This window comes from Zophobas morio, unplaced genomic scaffold (assembly GCF_036711695.1).
Source record: "Zophobas morio isolate AGI-343-1 ecotype UQ-CSIRO unplaced genomic scaffold, CSIRO_AGI_Zmor_V1 ptg000046l, whole genome shotgun sequence".
Taxonomy (NCBI): Eukaryota; Metazoa; Arthropoda; class Insecta; order Coleoptera; family Tenebrionidae; genus Zophobas; species Zophobas morio.
In genome coordinates, this window is record NW_026972151.1 from 4,331,203 (window position 1) to 4,359,132 (window position 27,930).

At 35.4% G+C, this 27,930-nt stretch overlaps 2 protein-coding genes across 4 annotated transcripts; one reads left to right on the forward strand and one right to left on the reverse strand.

Annotated features, from left to right (window-relative positions):
• The first annotated feature begins 3,965 nt into the window (after nucleotides 1–3,965).
• Nucleotides 3,966–6,443, forward strand: LOC135142058 (uncharacterized). Its single transcript, XM_064073712.1, has 2 exons — nucleotides 3,966–4,503; nucleotides 4,634–6,443. The coding sequence occupies exon 2, from the start codon at nucleotides 4,634–4,636 to the stop codon at nucleotides 6,377–6,379; it is 1,746 nt and encodes a 581-aa protein (XP_063929782.1). The 5' UTR covers nucleotides 3,966–4,503; the 3' UTR covers nucleotides 6,380–6,443.
• Nucleotides 6,444–23,988: 17,545 nt separating this feature from the next.
• On the reverse strand, nucleotides 23,989–27,712 carry LOC135142240 (probable cytochrome P450 6a21). 3 transcript variants are annotated; one of them, XM_064073920.1, is made up of 4 exons: nucleotides 27,593–27,712; nucleotides 24,593–25,645; nucleotides 24,294–24,545; nucleotides 23,989–24,248 (listed from the first exon to the last, which is right to left on the reverse strand). In XM_064073920.1, exons 1-4 carry the CDS (start codon nucleotides 27,603–27,605, stop codon nucleotides 24,085–24,087), a joined length of 1,482 nt encoding a protein of 493 aa, XP_063929990.1. In that variant the 5' UTR covers nucleotides 27,606–27,712; the 3' UTR covers nucleotides 23,989–24,084. The 3 variants fall into 3 exon arrangements, with proteins under 3 accessions (XP_063929990.1, XP_063929989.1, XP_063929988.1); XM_064073919.1 differs by lacking the exon at nucleotides 27,593–27,712 and adding an exon at nucleotides 26,194–26,331 and having other exon boundaries at nucleotides 24,593–26,140; XM_064073918.1 differs by lacking the exon at nucleotides 27,593–27,712 and having other exon boundaries at nucleotides 24,593–26,331.
• Between the last annotated feature and the right edge of the window lie 218 nt (nucleotides 27,713–27,930).

The window sequence follows — 27,930 nt, forward strand, 5'->3', positions numbered from 1 at the left end:
TCCCCCTTGTTCGAAGATGGTGCTATTCTTCTGAAGTAGGGCGTTTATTTCATCTTTTGCCGTGTCTTTAATCTTCCAAGCTTCATTTTGGCGTAGGGTTATGGGATTACGGAGTTTGTTTTAATTCCATATTTGAAAGTATGTTCTGGTTTATCTCTAAAAAACCAACACTCGTTTTGGAAATCAATACCAATGTTACCCTTCTTGGTTTGTGTTTCTTTCTTGTTTGCGAAACGCGGATTCACGAAACGATTGCTCTACTTCGCGGGCACAATTAAGCAAATCTTTGAAAGAGTTTATTTCACTACGCGTAAGTCTCTTTCGATTCTTCAGAGCTAAAAGTCCATAAACCATATCCAGCTGCATTTCTTCTGCGACACTATATGACAATTGTGCCATTAAAGCGCGAAATTTCGCAACGAAAATATCAGTGGCTTCGTGTTGTGTTTGCTCACGAGCAAAGAGTTCTCGGAAGACTGCATGAGGGGGTAATTTCTTCGAATACACTTCTCTGAGGATATTTACTGCACTCTGCCAGTCTTTCGTCGACGGTTTGATTCCTTGCCACCAAGTAGCAGCGCTAGACTCGAGCAACATTGAAAGGCCACGCAGTGCATTTTCGTCACTGATATTGGTGCAGTCTTTATATGTTATGATTAGAGAGATGCAAAAATAGTTCAAGGACGCGGTTATAACTCCCACTCCTCATTATCATTGCCACTTCAGTGTCGCGCGGCGAAATGCAAGATTTAACGCTGCTGACGGAAAATGGGGGGAGGCGCCTGGGCTAAAACTGCATCTCCTTAGTTATGATGTTGTCCAGAAAAGCTTCTACATCGGCGTCATCTGACCCATTAAATCTGGCACTACATTTAGCAAAACTACCTGCAGATCGAGTGTAAGAAGATGGTGATACGCTTCGTCGTGCCTCGGACTGTTGTGTAGCTGCAGCTTACTCCGTAATTGTCGATAGTAGTTGCTTAAATTGGTCAGCCGATAGAGTAACTGAAGCTGGAATATTAAGTTTCGGCGGCATCATGGAATTTTGCACACAGTTAACCGCGAATGTACAATGGGGTGCTTCGAGCCACTAGGGGGGCGCCAATTATAATATGATTCATTTATTTAAATGTACAAAACATCAACAAAATTAAACATTCAGATACTATTTTTCTATCTGTCAACCTTTTTCTAATCAGCCCACTCTTCTTTTTTCAAAACTAAGTTGCGTTACAACTTATATTTTTATAACAGTTTCCGTTTTTCAGAATGACGTTCATTGTGATTTTCTTTAATAATACTTTTTAATTTTCGGACAGACTTTCTGTATTTTCAAAATTACGTTCGTTCTGCTTTTCTTTAAGAGACGCTATATTTTTAAGTAGACTTCCTGTTTTTCAGGATGGAATTCATTTTGCTTTCCTTTAATATACCTTCCTTTTAAGTATAGTATAACAAGCTTCAAAAAGAGCTATAATAGTACGCGTTCCTAATTTGAAAATGTTCGAGTCATTACATTTTTGACCAAAATGTGACCTGATTTTGTTCGCAATCGGCAGAAATTAGAAAAAGAAGGTTTTTTTTATTTCCGTGGTTTAAGAAAGTTTCATTTTGTTGTTTAACGACGTCATCTCAAAATTTTCAATCCAGTGTTTTGGGAAACAATTCATGATTTTATAACAACTTTGGTCCGAAACTTACATTACATACTACGATGTTAGCGTAAGTCTGGTAGATTGCTACCCAAAAGTTGTCTATCCATCACTAACACGTTGATGACGTCACCTTAAAAGTTTGCTCAGTAAACGTTACGTATATTTTTTATTTTAAACCGTAAACATTGTCACAAATCAAATGGTATAATTTATTTGAGAGACTGCTCCTTGAGGGGCGAGGAAAGTTCTGTGTAACCAGTTTCAGATCAGAAATTTAGAAGCTGAACTGGATTCGTAAATAACATCAAAAATAAATAAAAATTGCAAGCAATTGCCCAATCTGCTAGATTACATTTCTTCCATAGAATTTGACCCTAAATAGCATAAGTTGAATGATCGAAGTTTATTTTTCATCATATGTTACAACGAACTTTTATCAGTTTACTAACAACTGACATTAGTCCGATCACTTTCATCTGTTTATTCTATTGTGAATTGTTGCCGCCATCTTGATTGGTTATTTTCGAGTACAGCTTTAAGTTATCAGATCTTTATACTTTAAAGTGTCGTCGATAAAAAGCATGAAGACAACAGGGACAACACTAGAACCTTGAAGGACAGCGGATGTACTTACAAAATCGTAAGATTTTGAACCGCAAAAAGTTGTTCCCTTTATGTATGGTATTATAAGCTTCAGAAAGACTAGACCAAATCCAAAGGTGCTTCACTTGTATAGCACTCGAAAAATCTGCGCAGATAAGATCTACCTGCACTTTGTCATTTCATGACAAACTGATTTCCATGCCGTGTTAAAGTGCCTAACTTAGTTTAAATTGACCAGTCAGCTTTGTGTCCATGTTGGAAGGCCAATGCGTTGTTTTTGATGCTTGAAAAATGTTTATAATTATTACTATTATTTCAAGAAGTTCAGCGACTCTATCTCAAAAACTTTTAGTGTTGTCTTTGAACACAGTTGAATGTACAACCTAGCCGATATACACTTTAAAAACTGCATGAATTTCGAAGACTAATAATAAGATTTAAAGTCAACAGAACTCTAGAATGAAATAAAAAAAAAAAAGCAGTACAATTTCTAAAATTCGACAATTCAAAAAGTACATAGGAGAAGAAAGTTGTTCTACAAAAATTTGTACCATGACAGCCAGTTCCTGGATTCACTTCTAATAGTGTGTGCAGGTAACTGATCTTGGAAAATAAAAAAAAAATCTGTTAAGAGATAACGTTAGATGATAAATTTAATCTTGGTGGATTTATTATAAGATTAGCAGCAATTTAGATACATTCACGGTAATTATGATGTTTATTTCTCTTAACAGTACATAATGCCAGTTCTACTGACAAACCACTCAACGCCGGTTTCCCTTAATACTATGTACTCAGAAAATTAATTATGTATCCACTACAATTTTATGATGTGATTATGGATAGCTGCAAGGACAGAAAAACAGACATAAGTAGGCACAGCTTTCATGGTGAGGGGGAAATTAAAAGACAAGTGACTGAATTTAAAACGGTAAATGAAAAAATATCTTATATAAGGTTAGAACGTAAACACAAAAGGGTATCTACAAGAAATACATATGCACCCATTGAGACTAGCGATGATACAATAGAGCAGCAGAAAGAATATTAAGAGAGAATGAATTAATACTATAGCAAACATTAACGCAAAGAGAGAGGCATCCAGAAGGTAGCGGGAGTACATTCAGTAGATACATGACAGCACAAATAGTAATGCATAATGGGAAAAGGAAACATTTAAAATGAAAATAAGCAATAAATAGACTAATTCCTGATACGAACAACACATGGTGATGATAAATTGTGTCATACCTTATAAAGGAGCGAATACAGTGTTAGATCATCAAGTATAAAATAAAAACAACGACAACGGAAGGAAAGGAGACATAGACAAAATGGAATGTAGACAAACTGAAAAAAAAGAGACTCAAATAAAATTTGAAAATAATTCCAGTTGACTACTGTTAGCGGAATATAGTTGGTTTCCTATTATAAAATTCAGTGACTTTGTTCTCCGAAAAGATAACAATTCATGATAAATAATAATTAATTTTATCTTGGTGGATTTAATTTGAGATTAGCTATAATTTAGATATGTTTACAATGATTATGATGTTTATTTTTCCTAAAAGCATATAATGCTAGTTGCAGTGACAAACCACTCAAAGCCGGTTTCCCTTAAGTCCGGTCTAATTGCGTCCTATTTTAAATACCTCACATGGAGAACATTCCTCGCGATTTCAGGAGTTGCATTTTAAAAATGTGAGTTATGCCGGCTTAAAAAAATTATACCTATAGAATTAACAAACGTGAATATAGGAGACTTCCATTTTTATATTCATGTCTTAGTGTACAGTTTTTAACAACAAAAATTATAAACCTGACCAATTTTTAAACCACTTTAAACGAACGTGGAACGTGTTCATGTATTTTTTAAGGAAGTATTGTTATGGTCTGCGTTGTAAGGAAGCACCCCGAAGAAAACTGTCAGCTTTCTTGTAATAGGGGAAGTTGGGGGAATACCGGCCACCGGGGTAATTCCGGCCCCCTTAACTGCTCTTTCATTATAGACGCTTCAGTCAGTTGAGCAATTGGAGCCATCTATAGGATGGTAGCATAGTTATAACCTAAAGTCTTAATAGGATTGCAAAACAATCGTGGAAGTAACGGCCGATAAACTAAACTTGCCTAAACCGATGTATAAAAGTTTATTGTTTAGAACTGAATTGCGCCCAAACTGTTATAGTATAATCATCCATAGTTGTTGAGAGTGTTCAAGTGATTTTCCTGAGCCAGAGGAATAATCGTAAGTAGAAAAATATTGTAAGGAAAATTTAATTCGTCATTTGAAGTAATGTGGGGCATTTGGGGTTATATTGGCCACGTTCAGTGGGGGAAATTCGGCCGGCCATAATTACCCCGATTTTCTTTTGTAGATGCCCCGCAATTACTCCAGAAAAACAGATAGAGCATCTTGGACTGAAATTGCATTAAAACAGGCCATACACGACATTAACAAAGGGACACCAGTTAGAGAAGCCGCTAGAGTATATGGGATTCCCAGAAGCACGCTTCAAACAAAATTGAAACGAAAGATTAAAGAACCTTCAACGTTAGGTCGACCACCTGTATTTTCAAAAGAGGAAGAAAAAGAATTAGCTGACCGAATAATTCATTTATGTAAATTGTTTTTTGGGTTGACAAGAGAAGAAGTAAAAAAATGCGCCTTCGATTATGCAAATAAAAACAGTTTAAAATGTCCTTTTAACACAAATAAGCGACGTGCTGGAGATGATTGGCTCTATGGCTTTTTATCAAGACACCCAGAGATTTCCTTAAGAACGCCAGAAGCGACAAGTATAAATAGGGTTAAAGCGTTTAATAAAAAAGAAGTTTCAATATTTTACAATAATTTAGAACAACTTTTAAATAATTACAGTTTTACTGCTAACAGAATTTTCAATACAGATGAAACAGGAATATCAACTGTACAATCTCCAGGCAAAGTTTTGGCTAAAAAAGGCACCAAACAAGTTGGGTACTTAACAAGCTGGGAAAGAGGCAAAAATATAACGGTTGTTTGCGCATTTAGCGCATCCGGAATGTATGTTCCCCCAATGTTTATTTTCCCCCGTAAGAGATTGAATCCACTGCTCGGAAAAGGAGGTCCACCAGGGGCTGCTTATCGATGTTCAGAGAGTGGATGGATTAATGAGGAACTTTTTTTTCAATACCTGAAACACTTCCAAAACTTTGTCAAACCGAGTCTTGAAGATCCTGTCCTACTTGTTATGGATAATCATACTACACATTCGACTCTGCAAATTTATGACTTTTGTAAAGCAAATGGAATTGTTCTCTTGACTATACCTCCACACACTTCACACAAATTACAGCCTTTAGACGTTACCTTTTATAAATCGCTTAAAACTGGGTTTAACGAGGAGTGTAATAAATACCTAAAATGTCATCCACATCAGAAAATTACTCCATTTGAGGTTGCGGAACTATTTAATAAAGCGTTTATGAGAGTCGCAACTCCACAGAAAGCGGTAAATGGATTCGAACACACTGGAATTTTTCCATACAATCCAGACGTCTTTTCCCCTGAAGATTTTACACCGGCACAGATATACAAATCACATGAACCAGACATACGTGAAGCAGAAGAATCTGCAGAAATCATTAGACATTCCTCGCCAGAGCTTACACTGATGGGGGAATCCATTAGGCATTCAACTCCTGAACCGACATCTAGTCTTGTGCCTGGTACTTCGGAACATTTGTCATTTACAGAGATGCTACCGACCCCTGTAGCTAAAAATTTAGGGACTCGAAAAAATTCAAAAGCAGTTCATTCAGAGATAATCACTTCAACGCCAAATAAACAGAATTTAATACTGAAAGAAGACAGAAGATTGAAGAAACTTGAAAGGTCCAAGAATAAGGAGAAGAAACTCAGCAGTGTCAAAAAACAGGTTTTTTCCAACAAGGAATCCAAACTCTCAACCAAACAAGCAAGTTCAAAAATGTCGCATGTGGATATATGCCTTGTGTGTGGAGAATTTGGTAAAAATGGGGAATTGTGGTTACGCTGCATTATATGTGGAGAATGGGCACACAAAGCGTGCACCGATCAAACCCAAGCCCACACACAATACATTTGCGATCATTGTTGCTAACTTATTACAGGCTGCACTGAAGTCCGGCTGATATTACCCCGATGGGCGGGGGAATATTGGCCAATACAACCTTTTGTTTGTTTTTTTTGAATTATTTTATTTACACGTTTAATGTAAAAATCAATAAATATTCTTTTACAAAACACCTTAAACTTTATGTTGACAAAATTTCATTAACATCATTTCACAAGCACACCTTCTACAGGCAAAAATTCTTAGGGGGCCGATATTCCCCCAACTTCCCCTACCATTTATAACCTTAAAAAATTCACAACTGAGGTAAACAAAACCAGGAATGGTATTCTACAATTTTCGTAGCGTTGTTGTGATACCAAACACGGATCTTCGATCGACTTCGGTTGACAACTTTAAATCGTATAATAATTACCACCATCACCGTTTTTTTTATCCGTCCCCTCTCGGGTCGCCGTACCGTCCCCGGGCGATTTCCCGTTTCAAGGACGCCGGGCTCAGATACAGGCGAAGCCCATCTTGAAAGAAGTCGCCATCCAGGAGTTTTTATGCGTCTTAGGTCGTGGTTTAGCGTTATTAAAGATGTAAAATGCTATATTTTAGATTGAAAATGGACATAATACTTAATTAAGTTTGGGTTTCAGGCAGTACAATTTAAATATTACACTTGCGGACATGAAAGTAAAGGTTTGGGGTTACGTAAATCAAACCATGTTGTGGATTTAAAATTTGTCTTTATTGAATTTATCATTCTTATGTTCACCAGTTAAGTATACTAACAATAAATCAAAAACTGTTGAAAAGATTCCACAAAAGCTAAACATTTTTTCAGTATTTTTAACAGAACACTGTGCATGAAATGTTTTGGATTTGATATTGTCTGAGTTTCCTACTTTTTTATTTCTAGTGTCTTTGATAACATTAAATTCAACATTTACTGGAACAACAAAGTCATTAGAATCTTTGGAAAATACACACTCAAACGTAAGGGGCAATTCTGAATGAAATCTGTTAAAATTTAAAGGTTGTTAAAATTTTAAAGGTTGTTAAAAATGAATCTCTATTCTGTACTGTTTAATTTTGAAGTCCGTTTAATTTTAACACCCTTTAAATTTAAACATCCGACAAAATCAAAATTTACTATTCTAAAACATCAAATTGATGTTAAATTTTAACAATGGTGTTTAAATGAATCCGTTAAAAGGGACAGTTTTAAAGGATCCCTCGCTAGTACCCTTTAATTAACAAAAAAAAAAACAATAATGGCGTACCTGGACGGTATTTTGCATTTATTTATAGTAAATTATAAAGAGAATTTACAAAGAATGTAAGTAGTTATTTAATAAATCATCAGGAAAAAAGTGGGGCCCGTTGATTAATTTATTTTTCGCCTGTCAATTACTGAACGATATCACCTTGCAAATGGTAGCAATTAGCACCCTCGTAATGCTCCAAATAATAATTGCCCGCAAATTGCAAGTTAATTTTTATGGTTATTAAATAACAACATAACTACATTTGGAAAATAATTTATTTTAATTAACAATTTACAAACATTTCATACCTACATAAAAACATAACGAAAATAATTTCTATTCTCATTTCCCAAGTAAAAAATACAATTTTCAATTACTTAACTAAATTTGACGCTCCTATACTGTCCTCTTTTATGATTGTGAAGCTTTTCGAGGCACCAGTCTGGAATTTCGACCACTGAAACAAATCATCTGTCTTCAATGTTGTTGATGCGCAGCTTGGCCAGTTCCTCCCGCACATTGATTAAATACATATAGATAGACCCATGCTATTGTTTGGAGCGAACAGGCCAACGGCCGGCGAACAAGAGATGGCGCACCAACAGTCGGCCGTCAAACGCCGGCGAAAAGCTTGGACACCAATCGCGCGCGTAGATAACCCAAATCGCAGCAACAATACATTTAATAAAGCTACCACTCGACAGAGGGCGACGACAACAATGTGTAAAAATCTCATAGTAACCATTTATATAATTTGCAACGTTGCCAGATGAGCCTAGCACAACTTTGCCGTTATTTCTAGTCGATTAGATTTTATTTCGTTTAAAAGTTTCTGGTGAATAAATCGAATTATTATAATGAATAAACAATACAAACAAATTATTACTTGTTATTTTAAATACTTGTTAGTGTTGATGAAAACATAAATGGTAATTAAAGTTATTCTAAATACTTCTTCTTCTACTTCCGGTCCGGTAGCTCAAATTTTACAGTACGAGTGATATGTTTCAGGACGAGTAGGTAGCCGAGTCTTTAATTTCGAAACGAGTACTGCGAAAAGAGTTACCGGACGTATGTTGTTATGTATTTTATTTCATACTGTCAACATACTTTTTTATTCGATAATATTATTATTATTTTGAGAAAAAATCCAAATCGAGTCACTTTTTCTGACATCGTTAGCAACCGCTCTTTGGTAAATGTTTTAATTTGTTTATTCGTGCAAATCAGCATCATATGTTTGAACACATAGTACTTATAACACTTTACAGGACTTATTGTTTTGTATAATCCGACTCGATGGACGAATGTTTTGTGCAATCCGTCTCGAAGGACCAATGTTTGTGCAACTCGGCTCGTCCTACCAGTATTTTTTGTAATCTGGTTGATACGACAATGTGATACCGAATTGTATTTTGATATTGCTCCAAGGACCTTTGTTTTCTTGCGTGCGAGATAATAGACAGTGTTCGGTTTCGATGTTTAATACAGGACGGTTACAGAAATACCAAATTTACATTTGTATTTACAATAACAGGTAAAGCAAAAGAGACCCAAAAGGGTCAGTGGCCGCTTCCGGAAATGGAACATTTGTCCTTTTTGGCTCAATTTTATCGGACTTGTCCGTTTTTTTGATTTTATCGGAATCGTTCGATCCAGTAAAACGTCAAACTTGACATAGTCTAAAGTAAAATAAATAAATTTTATTCAATTTTGACATGTAAACAAACGTTTATTTTGCCGTCAGTAGGCCACTAAAGCTTTGGTTTATCCGGTAGCACCACAAAATTTTTAAACCGCTAGCGAAATAAAATTTTTTTTCACTAGCAGCCTGGACGCGTGCAAATGTCGACTCATTTAGTGGTAGCAAATTCAACTTTTGCTACCACGGGTTCAAAAAGAAAAATTGAGGTTATGTACGCAATGTTTGATGTGATTATTTCTTAAAGAATGAACAAATGTGTGCTACAAACATTACTTGAGTGTACGCATGGTAGTTGGTAGACGGTAGAAGATAAAATGTTTAACTCAGCGACAAGTATAAACGGTTTTCTTTGTGTTGAAGATTTAGATCAAGTTTGATTAGAAATCAAAACAAAATCACTTTGCGTCAAAAAATTGAACGTTTATTTTTCAGTTTATTGTCTTATGGTTTCTACTAGTGAAAAAAATAGTATATTAACCACGGTTGCAAAGCCACTTCTAGACCTCGCACTTAGAGCCCTCGACGCTGCGCGTCTCGGGTTCTAATTTGCGCTCGGTCTAGAATGCTTGACTCTGCAACCTTGGCTAATAATATACTATTATTTTGCTGTTTTAAAACCATGGTTACCATTTCTGTAATTTCTCCAATGCCTTGCTGCTCTTTCCATCTAAGGAACTTTTGATACACTTTCTGATTTGCTCTTTTTTGGGAGCAAGTTTTGCCGTTGGAATCTTGCATGATTTTGCAATTTTTCGATAATTTTAGTTTGTTTAAAATAAACACCGTCGCCAGAGTCACATACTACACACACACACCTGATATTGTAACCTAAATTCTACGCATATAAAACTTTTATTTGGTCGCTGTCAATTCTGACGTTTCTCGAATGTGAACTTTGAATCACCAATTTTTTCACAATTTGGGACTTGGGGTTGTCAAAATTGAATAAAAGTTTGTATTACACTCGCGGTTAAAATGAATGTGTAACTCGTGGTCTTAAGGCGCTCGCGGCATACGCCGCTCTCGCCTTAAACTGGCCGCTCATTAAACATTCACTTTAACCGCTTGTATAATAAATAACTATTATGATGTAAATACAATTAAGTATATCGATAATTCGCTACTGAAAATTATTGAAATATAATTTGTGTTAAAAAAAGATTTTTGTGGTTTTATGGGTTATTAACATAATTTACTTATTTGAAATTAAATATTTTTAATACATAGCACAAGTTCTTGATATTCTTTATTTTTATTCCAAGTAATAATTGTGTTTCCTTTAGTTTTATAGGTCGATTCTGTAACAATCAGTTAACATTATGTTATTTTAAATTTCTGTTATTAAAATTGCTATGTTATCAGGACGTTAACATAAAACAACAAATGTCGTATTCTGTAAACCGTTATGTTAGTACCTAAATAACAGATGTGTCATTTGTCCGAAAATGTTATTTTTCGAAGTAATGACACCATTTTCATCATCTGTCACTGTCAAACAAATACACCACGAAAATATTTTTCATAAAATTTTTGCTTAGTAGATATTATCGCTTCTGCTGTCGTTGGGAACTAGATCCAGACAGGCATTAAAATTTCACTAATTAGGTGACAAATTTAAGTCATGACCCTGCTAACCGATGGTTGACTCATGGCAACAAAAGAAGACATTCCTACGCAGTGTTGGTATGGAGCCATGGCCTAAGAAGTTCAATGTGGCTAAAATTTTTAAGTATCCCGGAATACCACTGGCACGTAGATTTCCCAAATGAGGTTCCAACCTCTCCAACAAGAAACGGGTCATATTTTTGCTAAAATGAAAGGACTTTCTAAATTCCGTCTCTGTTAAATTTTCAAAGGAAATTTGATTGTCGCGAAGCTCTCTCAGCCGAATTCTCATTCTGTTCATATAATACATGTATTGTAATATTTTTAGTAATACTATGATATGAAAGACCTACCGTTGAATTTCGTCTTCTAATAATAAGTAACCGAAGACGGGTAGAAAATCATCCACTTCTGTCATTTTACTTCTTTTGCCACCTCAGTCAAATTTGTGATATTATTAATTAATAAACCTCAAAATAACCGCATTATGTTAATAACATTGACTCAAATGTCTCTGTTATTTTACAGAGTATTTTAATAACATAATGTTATTAACATAACAGAAAGAAGCTTAGCGAATTGCAATTTATGTTAAATATGTTATTACATAGCAACAACAGAATGTTAGCTGTGTTTACATAGTGATAACAGAATGTTATTAACATAACAAGTTACAGAATCGATCTATTAATCAAGAAAATTTTTCGGTTATTATCTAACATACTTTTGTACATTAAGAAACTCCATTCCACGTCACAGGACGTTACAGGACAATATTTAAATAAATAAAGAAGTCGTTTTATGTGTTTTAAAATTCACTCTGATTTCCGGACTTTAGACTTTTTGGTGTTTCACTTCGGCACAAGAACTAGTCGTATCTCAAAGAAAACAAACAGTGGAATATACCGTATTGTACCTATATTTCATAGTAAAAATGTCTAAATTTTTTTATGAAGAGACAGACTGTTCTAGGAAACTTTACTAAATCTTTTCATTTACGAGCTATTGAAAGTCCGCCGGTCTCACTGATACTTCTTACCTGGCTCCTACGAATGAAGCGAAAAATGCACAGATTGAAAATATAGTAAATGGGGTAGTATGTATGCGTGATATGTCGTTAGACATTAAGTATTTTGCAAATAAAATTTATTTCATTCAAAACAGAAACAATAAAAAACATATCTGTACAAGTTTGGAATCGATATGGCCAGTTGTTTAGAATATGCAAATATGCTTTTGTTCGTATTTACAATTATTACGAAACAGGTTATCAAATAATCTATTTTCACATGGCGAGACTTTCAAGCGGCCGAAGAATTAAAAACCATAAATTTTCATTGAAGAAACAAACTCTTCCAAGAAAATTACCAAATCTTTTAGTTTACGCACTATTGAACGAGCACTCCTTAAAACGGTCAGTATACCTAATCGCATTATTCCATTGATACCTACCTACCGAAAACGTTGCCAGATGAGCCTAACACAAATTTGCGGATATTTCTCGTCAACCAGATATTATTTCATTTAGAAGTTTCTGGTAAATAAATGGGATTATTGTAATGAACACATAAAACAAATAAATTGTGATTATTATTTGTTGTTTTAACCTATTAGACGCTTATAGGCTTATAAGCATACTTTTCTTGAAAAATCGGTAATAAATTCAGTGAAACATCTTTGTGCCTTAATTCCTATTGGTAAACTGGGATTTTGAATAGAGGTCGCAGGAAAATTTTGTATGGTTTTATGGTTTATTTACATAATTTTCTTATTTACAATGAATGTTTTTGATATATAATACAAGTTCTTGATATTATTTATTTTAATTACATAAAAACCATAAAACCACAAAAATCTTTTTTTAACACAAATTATATTTCAATAAATTTTCAGTAGCGAATTATCGATACACTTAATTGTATTTACATCATAAAATGTATTTATTTTACTTCATACTATGTCAAGTTTGACGTTTTACTGGATCGAACTATTCCGGTAAAATCAAAAAAACGGACAAGTCCCATAAAATTGAGCCAAAAACACGGAGGTAGAAGAGACACTCTTCTACCTCCGTGGCCAAAAAGGACAAGTCTTCCATTTCCGGAAGCGGCCACTGACCCTTTTGGGTCTCTTTTGCTTTACCTGTTATTGTAAATACAAATGTAAATTTAGTACTTCTGTAACCGTCCTGTATTAAACATCGAAACCGAACGCTGTCTATCATCTCGCACGCAAGAAAACAAAGGTCCTTGGAGCAATATCAAAGTACAATTCGGTATCACATTGTCGTATCAACCAGATTACAAAAAATACTGGTACGACGAACCGAGTTGCACAAACATTGGTCCTTCGAGACGGATTGCACAAAACATTCGTCCATCGAGTCGGATTATACAAAACAATAAGTCCTGTAAAGTGTTATAAGTACTATGTGTTTAAACATATGATGCTGATTTGCACGAATAAACAAATTAAAACGTTTACCAAAGAGCGGTTGCTAACGATGTCAGAAAAAGTGACTCGATTTGGATTTTTTCTCAAAATAATAATAATATTATCGAATAAAAAAGTATGTTGACAGTATGAAATAAAATACATAACAACATACGTCCGGTAACTCTTTTCGCAGTACTCGTTTCGAAATTAAAGACTCGGCTACCTACTCGTCCTGAAACATATCACTCGTACTGTAAAATTTGAGCTACCGGACCGGACCGTATTTAGAATAACTTTAATTACCATTTATGTTTTCATCAACACTAACAAGTATTTAAAATAACAAGTAATAATTTGTTTGTATTGTTTATTCATTATAATAATTCCATTTATTCACCAGAAACTTTTAAACGAAATAAAATCTAATCGACTAGAAATAACGGCAAAGTTGTGCTAGGCTCATCTGGCAACGTTGCAAATTATATAAATGGTTACTATGAGATTTTTACACATTGTTTTCGTCGCCCTCTGTCGAGTGGTAGCTTTATTAAATGTATTGTTGCTGCGATTTGGGTTATCTACGCGCGTGATTGGTGTCCAAGCTTTTCGCCGGCGTTTGACGGCCGACTGTTGGTGCGCCATCTCTTGTTCGCCGGCCGTTGGCCTGTTCGCTCCAAACAATAGCATGGGTCTATCTATATGTATTTAATCAATGTCCCGCATTAAACCACAAAAAGCACCCATTACTGAAACAACTTTATGCAAGTAATAAAAAATTATCATTTGGTGCGTTTTTAATAAAAAGTAACACTTCTCCCTCAAGACACTGGATTTTTTTTGGAAACGTATCATTTTCAGCTAATTTCAGAAAAGCAATCACATGACTGAACACGTACATAACTATTATGTGTTGTTCAATATGAACATCAAATCGGATGATAAAATTTCATAACCTAAAACCAATGCATTTTCCTTCAGTTTACTTGAGTATAAACTTACTTACCGTGGAGTTAATTTCTTATATTCTTATAAGTGGCTTCCTGTAGTTAAATATAGTAATTGATGCCAAATTATAAATTATCCAAGAATCCAGAATAAACTTGGATTTGTTTTGAATGTTTTGATTCACTAATTGCACTCCTAACCTCACAAATTGTTATCACCGTTGAACACGTACCACTTGGTCTCGGTCCGTCTCCGTCTGCTCCTTAATTTTATATTATAATTTATCTATACCAGATTTTATGTTTAAGAAGCTCAATTCCAACAAAATTTGAATTTATGATAGTAAAGTCAAGGCATCTTGAACCTAAAATAGGCCACGAAACACACTGGGTAGTTCGTTTAAACCAAATTAACGAAGTCATCCGAAAATTTAAACGGATCCGATAAAAATATGTCAATTTTAACATGGTGTTAATTTATCGGGATCCGGAATACCAATTAATATACACATCCGACAAAAAGCTTGATTTTTAACAACCTTTAAATTTTAACAGGTTTCATTCAGAATTGCCCCTATTAACTGACTAATAAGATATAAGGGGCAATTCTGAATGAAACCTGTTAAAATTTAAAGGTTGTTAAAATTTTAAAGGTTGTTAAAAATGAATCTCTATTCTGTACTGTTTAATTTTGAAGTCCGTTTAATTTTAACACCCTTTAAAATTAAACATCCGACAAAATCAAAATTTACTATTCTAAAACATCAAATTGATGTTAAATTTTAACAAGGGTGTTTAAATGAATCCGTTAAAAGTGACAGTTTTAAAGGATCCCTCGCTAGTACCCTTTAATTAACAAAAAAAAAACAATGATGGCGTACCTGGACGGTATTTTGCATTTATTTATAGTAAATAATGAAGAGAATTTACAAAGAATGTAAGTAGTTATTAATAAATCATCAGCAAAAAAGTGAGGCCCGTTGATTAATTTATTTTTCACCTGTCAATTACTGAACGATAACACTGTGATAACCCAAACTTCCCGCCTTAAGATTTGACCTTGAAACAGTTTGAAAGGCCCGCGAAAAATTCAAAAATTCAAAGTTTGGCCTTGGCTGTGATCGTCTAACAAATGAGAACCTACGTTGTGTGTTTTTTTTTTTTTTTGTTTTGAAAAATGGCGGGAAGAAGTTCTTTCATACAAGTGCATACACTGTCGAGAGCGCAAGAAATAATTAACAGAAATTGTTTTGGAGGGGGGGAAACGGCACCACCCTCACAGGGGGAAATACGCTGCGAAGATTTACCCCTCAGCGCAAAAACCCCCTTGGTTTTATTCCCGGACGACATTTTATTACATTTCAAAACCCTTAAGATATGTGAAAGAAAAACACTCGCGAATTGACAGACCTACACATATGAAAACCGAACAAACACAAGACCTACACATATGTAAATTGGATGGCAGAACCCGAATCATTATGAGAGTGTGGCGATCGAACAAACATAGAACAAAATATAACAATTTCATTTATGAGCACAGCAAAATACCCAGAGGGGGCGTCGTAGCGTGAGCGAAGTTTGGAGCTCCCGGTCTGGGCTGGTTTCCCCCGCGACGGTGATTCTATCTACACCAAGCCTGCCAGACAGCACCCCTCCATGACGAACATGCCGTCCAAGCAGGCCGTTTCGGCCTAAAACTAGCGGTGAAGTCTGGTCAACTACTACCTCGTCGTCAAGACCGTTCCCACTGAAATCTAGTTCAAAGCCTGCACATATGTGCAGAGAGCGCGACACATTCCGCTACCGCAACTAGGAACTGCGCCCATCGCCGACACTACGTGTTATTGTGTTATTTACCTTCAATTCTATTTAAATGTTCAAACTCTATGACTCTAATATTAAAGGACAACCGAACAAGTGTTAAAGTTTCAACAAAGAGCAATAAACAACATTTAAATTCGCCACACACTCTTACGGAAATTCAGTCAACAAATAATTCTTAATTGAGATCAAATTTGGATATCAGATAATTTACATGATAGAAATATTTACCAACAAAACATTTACAAGATCAAAACTTAGCAAAGATTTGTGAAAACAAAGATCTGGTATGAAATAAGCTTGTACAAATTAAATATCATGTTAAGTCAGAACTGCAGAGCATGGAAATTTACGTTCAATTCAAATTATACAGCAAAGAAAATTACTGAAGCTAAAATTGTGAGACAAAGACAAATTGCATGAGGTGAAAGATTGTAAAGTTAACAGATTTACATGTGATTAATATTAATTCGTGTCCAGTCAAGTTATTGGTTAAAACTCAAAACGTGAAAATATTCAGCTACATTGTGGGCCATTATTACACATACATTTCCCCAAACAAAACACATAAACAAACATGGCAGACAAGCTGCAGTTGCAAAATGGCGTTGGACGAATTCGTCATTCCAAATAATAGGCGTCGAAAATATGCGATGCAAAAATACGATGAATCCTGTGGCGTTGTATAAACGATGGGCTAAATAAAAGGAATAGAAGGCACGTCCCCCCATGACCCACAATGTTGTTAATTTGTTCAATAGATTCAGTTAAAACATGTGCTCGTTTAAAAGAAAGAAAATGGACGCCTCAAAATGGCTGCTGCCTGAACCAAGAACGGTGAAATAACAACTCGTTTGCCGCCATCCAAAATACAGATTTCACAAATATAGCTAAATAAAGCATGGCCCGAACTAGAAATCACTTCCTGTAAAGCCCTACTGCGATGGATTTTAAATGAAAGATAAAAAAACGAGATTAGTGGAAAAAAGCGCACGCGTCGAAGTGTCACGAGGTCAGAAGCATCGTCGGGGCTTGAACTCGCCGCGAAACAGGTGTTCAAAACATACCTCTCCAAAGATGCGAAGATTTCGCCACGGCTTACCGCCAACAGGAACACAAAAACCTCGTCGTAAGAACGGTGAGAAATCAGGAACACCCACTGGCTCAACGGGGCTGCTAGATTTTCCAATGGAACGGACCAACACTGGAAAAACGAAACACAACAGCAAAAGGCACAGAATAATTCACAATTAAAAATACAACCTGTTGCTCGAAGCGCTCGAAAGGAAATCGACCGTTTGTTCCAAGCGGTCAAAGCGAAGTGCCCGATTTTACACGAGACAAAACCACCCGCTTTGCGCACGCCTGTTTCCTTGGGGTGGTTGGTTGCCAACCTCTCCTTCTTCTCACTAACCGTTTCTTGTGCGCGCGGAATTCATTTGAAATTTAAAAATTCGAATTGGATCCTTACAACACCTTGGAAATGGTAGCAATTAGCACCCTCGAAATGCTCCAAATAATAATTGCCCGCAAATTGCAAGTTAATTTTTATGGTTATTAAATAACAACATAACTACATTTGGAAAATAATTTATTTTAATTAACAATTTACAAACATTTCATTCCTACATAAAAACATAACAAAAATAATTTCTATTATTATTTCTCAAGTAAAAAATACAATTTTCAATTACTTAACTAAATTTGACGCTCCTATACTGTCCTCTTTTATGATTGTGAAGCTTTTCGAAGCACCAGTCTGCTATTTTGGCCACTGAAACAAATCATCTGTCTTCAATGTTGTTGATGCGCAGCTTGGCCAGTTCCTCCCGCATTAAACCACAAAAAGCACTCATTACTGAAGCAACTTTATGCAAGTAATAAAAAGTTATGATTTGGTGCGTTTTTAATAAAAAGTAACACTTCTCCCTCAAGACACTGGATTTTTTTGGAAAGGTATCATTTTCAGCTAATTTCAGAAAAGCAATCACATGACTGAACACATACATAACTATTATGTGTTGTTCAATATGAACATCAAATCGGATGATAAAATTTCATAACCTAAAACCAATACATTTTACTTCAGTTTACTTGAGTATAAACTTACTTACCATGGAGTTAATTTCTTATATTCTTATAAGTGGCTTCCTGTAGTTAAATATAGTAATTGATGCCAAATTATAAATTATCCAAGAATCCAGAATAAACTTGTATTTGTTTTGAATGTTTTGATTCACTAATTGCACTCCTAACCTCACAAATTGTGATCACCGTTGAACACGTACCACTTGGTCTCGGTCCGTCTCCGTCTGCTCCTTAATTTTATATTATAATTTATCTATACCAGATTCTATGTTTAAGAAGCTCAATTCCAACAAAATTTGAATTTATGATAGTAAAGTCAAGGCATCTTGTACCTAAAATAGGCCACGAAACACACTGGGTAGTTCTTTTAAACCAAATTAACGAAGTCATCCGAAAATTTAAACGGATCCGATAAAAATATGTCAATTTTAACATGGTGTTAATTTATCGGGATCCGGAATACCAATTAATATACACATCCGACAAAAAGCTTGATTTTTAACAACCTTTAAATTTTAACAGGTTTCATTCAGAATTGCCCCTATAGTCGGGGTTACTTATATCGGTCCACTCAATAAAAAGTCAGGTTGGCAGCACAGTCACCTAGCAAATTTTGTTTTATACGATTGGCAGTTACTGCGTCACCCTGATATGGTATGAGTGTTATGTGCCTGATATTTTAATTTAGCTTGATAGGCGCAGTAACTATTTCCCAATTTATGAATTGTATATGAAAAACATGGAAAAGGCGATCCAGAGAACTTGAACCCAAATTTTCGGTTACAGATTGTGATAACCCAAACTTACCGTCTTTAATTGACACTTGAAAAAGTTTGAAAGGCCCGCGAAAAATTCAAAAATTCAAAATTTGGCCTTGGCTGCGATCGTCTAACAAAAGGAAACCTGCGTTGTGTTTTTTTTTTTTGAAAAGTGGCGGGAAGACGTTCTTTCATACAAGTGAGCATACACTGCGTGCGAGTAGAAAGTGCAAGAAATAATAGACAAAAATTTGGGAGGGGAGCTAGACTCGCACCCCTCCCTAGGAGGAAAAAAAGCGAAGGTAACTCGGGCGTGCCCTTCTGGCGGCCCAGGAGGACCGGGTCGCCATCGCTCTTCATCTCCAAAAACCCCCTAGGGTTTTATTCACCCACATATTATATGTCAAATGAAATACCGTAAAATTATGAAAGAAAAGACACTCGCGAATTGACAGACATACACATATGGGAAACCAAACAAGTGCAAAAACCCTACGTTTATGTTTTGAATCAACGCAAATATCTGAATATCACAAATTTAATAAAAACAAAGCAAAATTTGAATGAAAGTAACTGGATGCAAATACACAAGTTATTATGAGCGTGTGGCGTCAAATTTTAAAGTTACGGCATTTAACAGGAGCACAGCAAAGATACCCCTGAGGCGTTCTAGCATAAGCGAAGTTTGGGGCTACCGGTCGGGGCTGTTCTCCCCCCGCTACGGTGATTCTATCGATCGCAGATCCGCAGTTGGATCTCGACTATTGGGCCAAGTCGACAGCGCGACCGCCCTTGAATCTATCTGCCCCTGAATCTATCTGCCCCTAAATCTATCCAAACCTGTACCTCTTGTGCAGGTGACACGATGAATCTCGCCAGGTTGACTAGGAACCGCACTTCGGTTCTGCCATGTTTTCTGTGTTATTTAAACTCAATTCCATTTTAAGTGTTCAATTTCTTATGACTCTGATATTAACAACAACTGAACAAGTGTTAGAGTTTCAAAAGATCAATAAACAACATTTAAATTTGCCATACAATCTTGTGAAATTTTAAACAACAAATATGTGGGATTTTAATTGGACATCAAATGATTTATACGATGGAAACATTCATCAACAAAATATTTACAAAACAAAACTAGTAAAGATTTATGAAAAACAAAAGATCTGGTGTTAAATACACTAAAGAAAAATATTATGTGAGGTTAAAACTGCAAAGCCTGAAATTTACGTCCAATGAAAATTATACAACAAAGGAAAATTACTGAAGTTAAAACTATGAGATAGAGAAATATTGTATGAGGTGAAAATTTGCAAAGTTAACAAAATTTACATGAGATTAATACTTGCCACACTTTATCAATGATTCAAATAAAGAGTTTATATTATGTCAAATTATGTCAAGGTCCAAGAGATTGGTTACTTAAAAACAATTTACTTTGAGAGTTTAATATACCGTGAACTGGTTACCTCAAAAAAAAACACATCATAAATAAACACAAAAATATCCAGTCATCGTTGGGAGGAAAAAGCGTCTCGGTGACGTAAATTTTATCGTTGCGAAGAAATGCCTCGATGATGTAAATTTTAACGTTACGAGGAAATACGTCGATGATGTAAATTTTAACGTTCCGAGGAAAAGCGTCTCGGTGACGTAAATTTTAGCGTTGCGAGGAATAAACTTCGGTGATGTAATCAATCTTTAGTGTTGTGAGGACATGCCTCAGTGATGTAATCAATCTTTAGCGTTACGAGGAGATGCCTCAGTAGTGTAATCAATCTTTAGCGTGGCGAGGACATGCCTCAGTGGTGTAATCAAACTTTAGCGTTGAGAGGACATGTCTCGGTGCTGTAATAACGATAACGGTGCTAATCACGATGATAACCGCCTAAGGGAAGAATTTATTTTAACCCCCCACAGTAAAATTAATTTTGTTAATTTAACTGCCGTAAATGAACTATTAACAATCTTGTGTGAAGAATTAAGAAGTGTTATAATGTAACACTTAAGTACGTATATGTATCCAGAAATTCATAAATTCTTCTAGCAAGTGGTTTATTTAAATAATCCTGATTGTTAAATTGTGTTAGCACTAGCTGACGATTAAAAAAAACTAACATGACCGGTGAATTTACAAACAATAAAACAAATCTACACCACGTGGTCAACGTTAGTCCCGAAAATTAACACTTTTCCGATTAAGCCATCGATTTCCAATATTGCCGGATACAACAGCAATGAGCTCTGTCCAAGAGGTTGGAATCAAAACGGTCTCTATCGTCTGATACGGAGTGCGCAACGAGTACTAAAGGAAAAGCGCGCGAAGTACTTACTTTCGCTATCGACAATGGCGACTAGTAGTAAATCGTGCAATGGGGCGAAGGGAAAAAGGCGCACGATGCCCCCACTCCAGTTACTATCCCAGGTCTAGTATCAAAGAGTGCAGGGACACCAAAGGAAAAACTGAAGGCGCGCGAGGTGCCCACTTCGATAACCAGTCCTTTGACCACGGACATCAAGGGAAAAACTGAAGACGCGCAAGAACTGACAACTTTGTCCGTGACAACGGATACATCCCCCGCGACAACAGGAGGTTATCTGCTAGAACAGATAATCACACTCACACAGGTAGTACCGGACTATGCAATGGCAAGGGGAGAAATACGTGCCCTCAACGGTCCCACATACTATCCCCAGTTGCCAGTTAGGTAACACAGGAAGACGGACAGCTAATTAAATTAGCGCGACATGTCAAGGCTCATTTGATCAGTTATTACATTCTCAATTTCTTTCAAGTTCTGTTAACATTATTTGACAACTGACTTGGTATCACTTATCAATAATCAGGTCAAACACAGTAGTAATGATAAGGAACGGACTCACCGAATTATTGCAGATTATCCAATTAGATTTTATGACGATTAGCAGTACATATTACACCCTCGTGGAATCTCGCTCACATCGCCACACCATCAAGAACCGATAACTCAATGATAACACTCACGAAAAGAAACTCAGCCAACTAATCAACCCCAATTATTAGATATGTAAGTGGCTGAGACACCTGCATCCCTGTATCGCTGTATCGTCATTAGTAGGCATATTAAAGGACATAGTCCGTTCTCCAGTTTGTGGGAAATATACTATATTTTTACAAGTCCCAAATTAGCATGAAACTTTTAATTGCATATTTTTACACCACAAATATAAAAAATATGAAGGGAAACACATGTTAAGTACAAACCTATCTGACTGTAGGTTACTATGAATATCATTAACTGATAGGTTTGACGCAGGACCGTATATATCAGAAAAGACCCTTGCAAACGCATTAACAGTATGTTCAGCCGATTCGTATGTTACATCCTCATGGGGCATTTTACCAGGAATTTAGGCCGGACCTTGTTTCATATGAATAAATTTGAAAACTTCCTTAGGATTTTTGTAAACAGACACTTCATCGTTATGCAAATATGAATTATAAGCTTCAGCTATTTCAGATTTACAAATTGCACGAAAATTTACCAGAAGAAGAGTGGTACATAGTGGTACTCAAGCTAAACAAAGCGAACTTTAATTCAGAAAATTCTGGGTCCAACAGCTTTGTGGAAACATAAATAAGAGAGATAATAACTTGAAGTTTTCTGATTTTCATCCACAATCGTAAAACCTCCGGAAACAATCCGGAAAGCTTTTAGGAATTACAGGGTCTGTAGTTCTTAATCTGGGAGATTTATTATTTATTTTTCTAACTTGGGTGAACCGCAAATCTTTTGTTAGTCCAATAAAACCCAAATTGGCAAACATAAAAAAACTTTTTAGGAAAAACCTAAATAATAATAATAAAGAAGTTAGATGTTCAATTTGTTGAACATCTAACTCCAAGACAGAAAACCCAAACAAATAAAAAAAATATTAAACAACTTTAACATATGTCAAACAAAAATGAAATTTTCAAAGTAGCGTTCCCGGTTGGTCAGACGGGCATCAGCTTATCTTATTAAATGATTATTGTGTCCAGATTTGTCGAACTTTATACATCAACCATTTCAGTTGGATTTGTTGATCCTTCAACTGTATTAACCGGGGTTTGGTACTAACTGTTTCATGTGAACTCTACAAGGGTTAAGATTAGAGGACCTAGGCGGCCATGCGGTAGGTTAACAACGAAGGGTTAGAAGCAGTACCGTTTGGTTTAAAATGGGTTCATAGGTAGTAAAAGGGTCTTCCTTTTACTTAATTAAGGAGTTAAAGCAAAAATATTTATAGCAACATATAAACTCAAGTAAATTTTACTACTAATGCTATTAGTAGTGCTTACTCTTCAGGAAAACCTGAACTCAGCTCCGCCCATTTCTTGTATCCATTTCACTAACTTATTCTATTTGTTGTAAAATGTGAAGTGAATTCTATTTTAACAAGCGGTAGAATCTAAGATTTAAAACAAAGTAATTGTTTAAATATATTGTCCATTTTTCTTACTATACGTAGTCTTTTTTTTATAACTTAAAACATATTCAAAATGGTAAATCTTTGTAGGGAAATATGGATTAATTACGCTCCGCCCCTTGGTCTAACAACGAAGGAAAAATTCATCACAATTGAGATCGGGACAGGTGGGTCGTGCTTAATATTTTGCTTTTTTTTTCTTACTATACAGTATGTCCCCGGATTGAGTTCACAAGAGGAAAAAAAACTGCATTTTCTATTTTACAAAAAAATGACATAGGAACAACATTTTTTGCTTAATTCAAAACGAATAAATCTAGTAGTACTATTTCAATAAATTAATTTTGTATTCAGCATCTTAATTCCATGTAAATTGGTGATAGGTAGGTATAGGCAACCAAATATTACTTACGTATCGCAGTTAGATCCTATCACGCATACATCATATACTTAAATTAAGTCCAGCAGTACCAATGAATTTTCATTTCTATATTTTGCGGAGAAATCTACTAAATTTCAAATAATTGCCGAAAAACAACATAAGAATCAGAAGAATGTACAAAAGAAATGTAGATAAAATTGTCTTTTATTCAATCAGTTAAACATACAAATGTAGTGACAACATAAATGAAACAATTATATTAAATCAATATAGAACTAAATACTAAATTTTTTGAGCGTTCAGCCATATCTCGCCCTCTGCCGCAAGCACACGACCATTTTTTTTATATCTTAGAGGTTCCAGCGTTTTCTTGTTAATAGAGAATTTATAATTCTTTATTAAACAAGCCAGACCCAGTTTTGACAGAAGCAAGCCAAAACGCATTCCTAAAAAAAGTATTAACACAAAATAATATTTTTATATGGTCGTACCAATGCAGTTCCTAGGACCTTCACCGAAAGGCAAATATGCAAAGTTATGTCTTGAGTTCTTATTTTCATCACTGAAATGATCAGGATTGAACTGCGTAGGATTCGGGTAATATTCTTCATCGTAATGTATTCCTAGTACTGAAATCATGACACCAATACCCTTCTCGATTACCAAATCTTCACCTGGAACTTTGTACTCCTTCACACATTTTCTGTTAAGAAAAGGTGCCGGAGGGTGTTTTCTTAGAGTTTCTAAAACGAAATACTCATTTTCGAAAATTATCAAAAATAATACTTACCATCAACAACTTGACCTAAATACTTCATGTCTTGGATCGAGTCATACGTAATTTGTTTGTCATGCTTATCCAAAACCGAATTAATTTCAACTCTCAACTTTTCTTGTATGTCTTGATGCTTAGCGAGCTCATAAAGCGCGAAAGACATTAGAGTTGATGAGGTTTCAAAGCCCGCTGCAAAGAAAACGAAACACTGGGCCACCACTTCACCCAGTGTTAGAGGTTTCCCGTCATGCTCACCAGGATTTCTAGGTGGATTGTTCTTCAATTTTATCATCTGTTGCAAAAAATCGTTCCTATTGGTGTTATTTTTCTCCCGGTATTCTATCGTGTTCTCAACTATGTGTAGTATAAATTCAACCACATGTTTACGTATCGTCCAAATATTAAAAAACGCGGTAATGTTAGGAAACGTCATCACTAAAAGTCGCTTAAAAGTCTCAAATTTGGTTTCTTCAAATATTTGCTTCCCACAATTTCTGAACTCTGAATTTTCGTCTTCCAGAGCTTTACAGTCCAGGCCAAAAGCACATGACCCGATGACATTTGTAGTAAACCGTGCCAAAACGTCTTTAATGTCGATAGGCTTGTTCTTCAAACATTCTTCGTGCATCTTCGTTAGCAGATCCTTCTGGCACTCTGCCATCACCTGGAACATCATTTTCATTTTCCCCGAAGTGAAAGCTGGTGTTAGTTTCGTCCTCATATTCCTCCATTCGGTGCCCTCTAGATTGCCGAGATGGCCTTGCAGAGGTTCTTTTTTGTTTGAGTGAAAGTCACGGTCGACGAAATGGTCAAAATCCTTCGTTATGATGTTTCTTACGAAGTCTAAATCGATCGGGAAGTAGATGGATTTGTTGAACATGTAGATACCGGCATGTTTCGAACCTTCGAGTTTCATTTTGTCGTAGATATTTTTCAGGCTGACTCCGATGTATTCTTTGCCTTTGAAGGAATTGCTGAGATTCCCAAAGGGGATTTGGGGTTGCACGTATGGGACGTTGCGTTTTTGCCAATATTTGTATGTCCATTTCCAGTAGCTGACGAACAAAACTGCAAGAGTTACGAATAGAGCGATTAAATCTGTGGTGATAAAGTTGGTAATGAACATGTTTTCGCGGAGAATATTTCTACTTGACTGATCGATAAGCATCATACTGCGGTATTTGTTTGAGCGGCAAAAATCTGTACTTCACGAAGATTGCACAACATAATTTTTAAACGAATACAACCATAATTTTCTGCCGTAGTATATTTTTTTCGTTCAACTCGTGTACACCTTTTGCGTTCATCGAATTTTATTTTATTATATATTTTAGACGAGTTGTCAGTTTTTTAAAACTTTTTTTTTAATGCTGATTCTAAAAAGCAAACGACAAATGCCGAAAAGAAAAATATACGAAAATATTACAAAAACAAAAAAAGTCTGTAGCGTGTCGACTTTTCAAAAAAACTTTATCTGGCCTGTGCTAAAACCATTCCTAAGTACCCATACAAGAAAACTGTGTAAACACTAATGCATGTTATCCCAATTTGGTCACAGAAGAACTGAAAAACATTTTCAAGTTAGTCTGATATTTATGAAACTCATTTAGGGCTACAATTTAAACTTGTCACGACATGAACAGGGTGTTTTCTTTCAAAGTTAGATTTGGCCTTTTTAACGGGACAACGATATATTTCAACGAAAAGAGCGAGCTGGTAATGTACACGTTTTCACGTAGAATGTGTGAACTCGACTGAACGATAAGCATGAAATTCACTGTGGACCGTCGACTTTCCTGGCACTGGCGGTCCTAAAGTACCCGATAGCTCTATAGGCACCCATCAATTTCACTACGTGTATTGTGGGTGAGATCCTCCTCTATGAGTGCACAGCACAGCGCGGGAGAAAATACGGTTTGCCTTGGCTATGTGAGTTGATGCTGCGCATTTATCACTTTGTCGTCTATTCAATTTGCTATAATAATTACTCCCTCTGTCCGAAAATATAGTATACATTTTACAAAATTATTATAATTAACGAGTGATGATGCAAATTATAATCAAGTAATTTTGTTTGCAACTTGTGTAATGATGGAACATCATATAATCATATAAATAGTGGACTGAGATCTACGTTTGTTTCTGTTAAAAAAGTGACCAAGAAAATTACTACAATAACAAGAAAATAAATCAACACCGCGCTGAATTTAAAAAATAAGAGATTTTAGGAAGAATAATTAAATAAATTATTTATTATAGTAAATAATAATATATTATAATAAACTAATTTCTTTATTTATTTTTGTTTATTTGTTTATTTATTTAATTTTAAGTATAAAATTCCTCATCTTAATAAATCCAAACTTCGTCGTGAGGAAAGGTTACCAACGAAATTGGTATGTTCTCCAGAAGCTCTAAATAAAGTCCTATTGCATATAAATTGAAATGTATTGTCGTATTTGTGGTGACCGAATTTAAATCAAAATTTTCGCACTGAAAGTAATTAATAGCGGCGCGAAATCACATTTGAATAATTTGAATTTGAAAGAGAAAAAAAAATTCAATCACAAAAAGCAAATCGTTAAACATAAGCAACCTGGTGCACGGAAACGCTTGCTTGGTAGTCGGACAATTTAGCGCTAGGGATTTTTAGTTAGAGGGTTGGTGGTTAGACTAAGGGCAGCATGGCGTAGAGTCATTCTGAATGTGCTTGTGTGACTGTAAACACGTGGTAAGAGCTAGGTTTAAATTAGTTGGTTTGGTAGTTGATAAAATGGGAGGAAGCCTTTGTTTAACGACAATCAATCGTAGCCAACGTCATTCAGGTGTCCCCAACCCGCGCGGTTAATCCTTGGGGCCTTTTAATCGAAAAATTGCCGACTTCCGTTCAACGCGAAACACGTGCTGTAAATTTGTTATATTGTTTGAAAATTCACCAATCAAGTTAGTTTTTCTTAATAATCAGCTAGTGCAAACGCAATTTAACGATCAGGATTATTTAAATAAACCACTTACTAGAAGATTTCATGAAATTCACTTGGTCAGGAAAAACACCTTCGTTGTTTCATTACGAATAGGTAGGAAGATTGCTAATAGTTCATTCACGCCAGTTAAACAAGTTCATTATACTGCGAACTGTGTTAAAATGATTTCTTCCCTTAGGCGGCTATCATCATTATTATCATCGTTATCATGATTACATCACCGAGACGCTTTTTCCCTCGGAGCGATGATTGGATATCTTTGTGTTTGTTTATTATCCGTTTTGTTGGGGTAACCAGTTCGCGGTATTTTAAACTCTCAAAGTAAATTGTTTTTTTGAAGTAACCAATCACCTAGAACATGACATAATT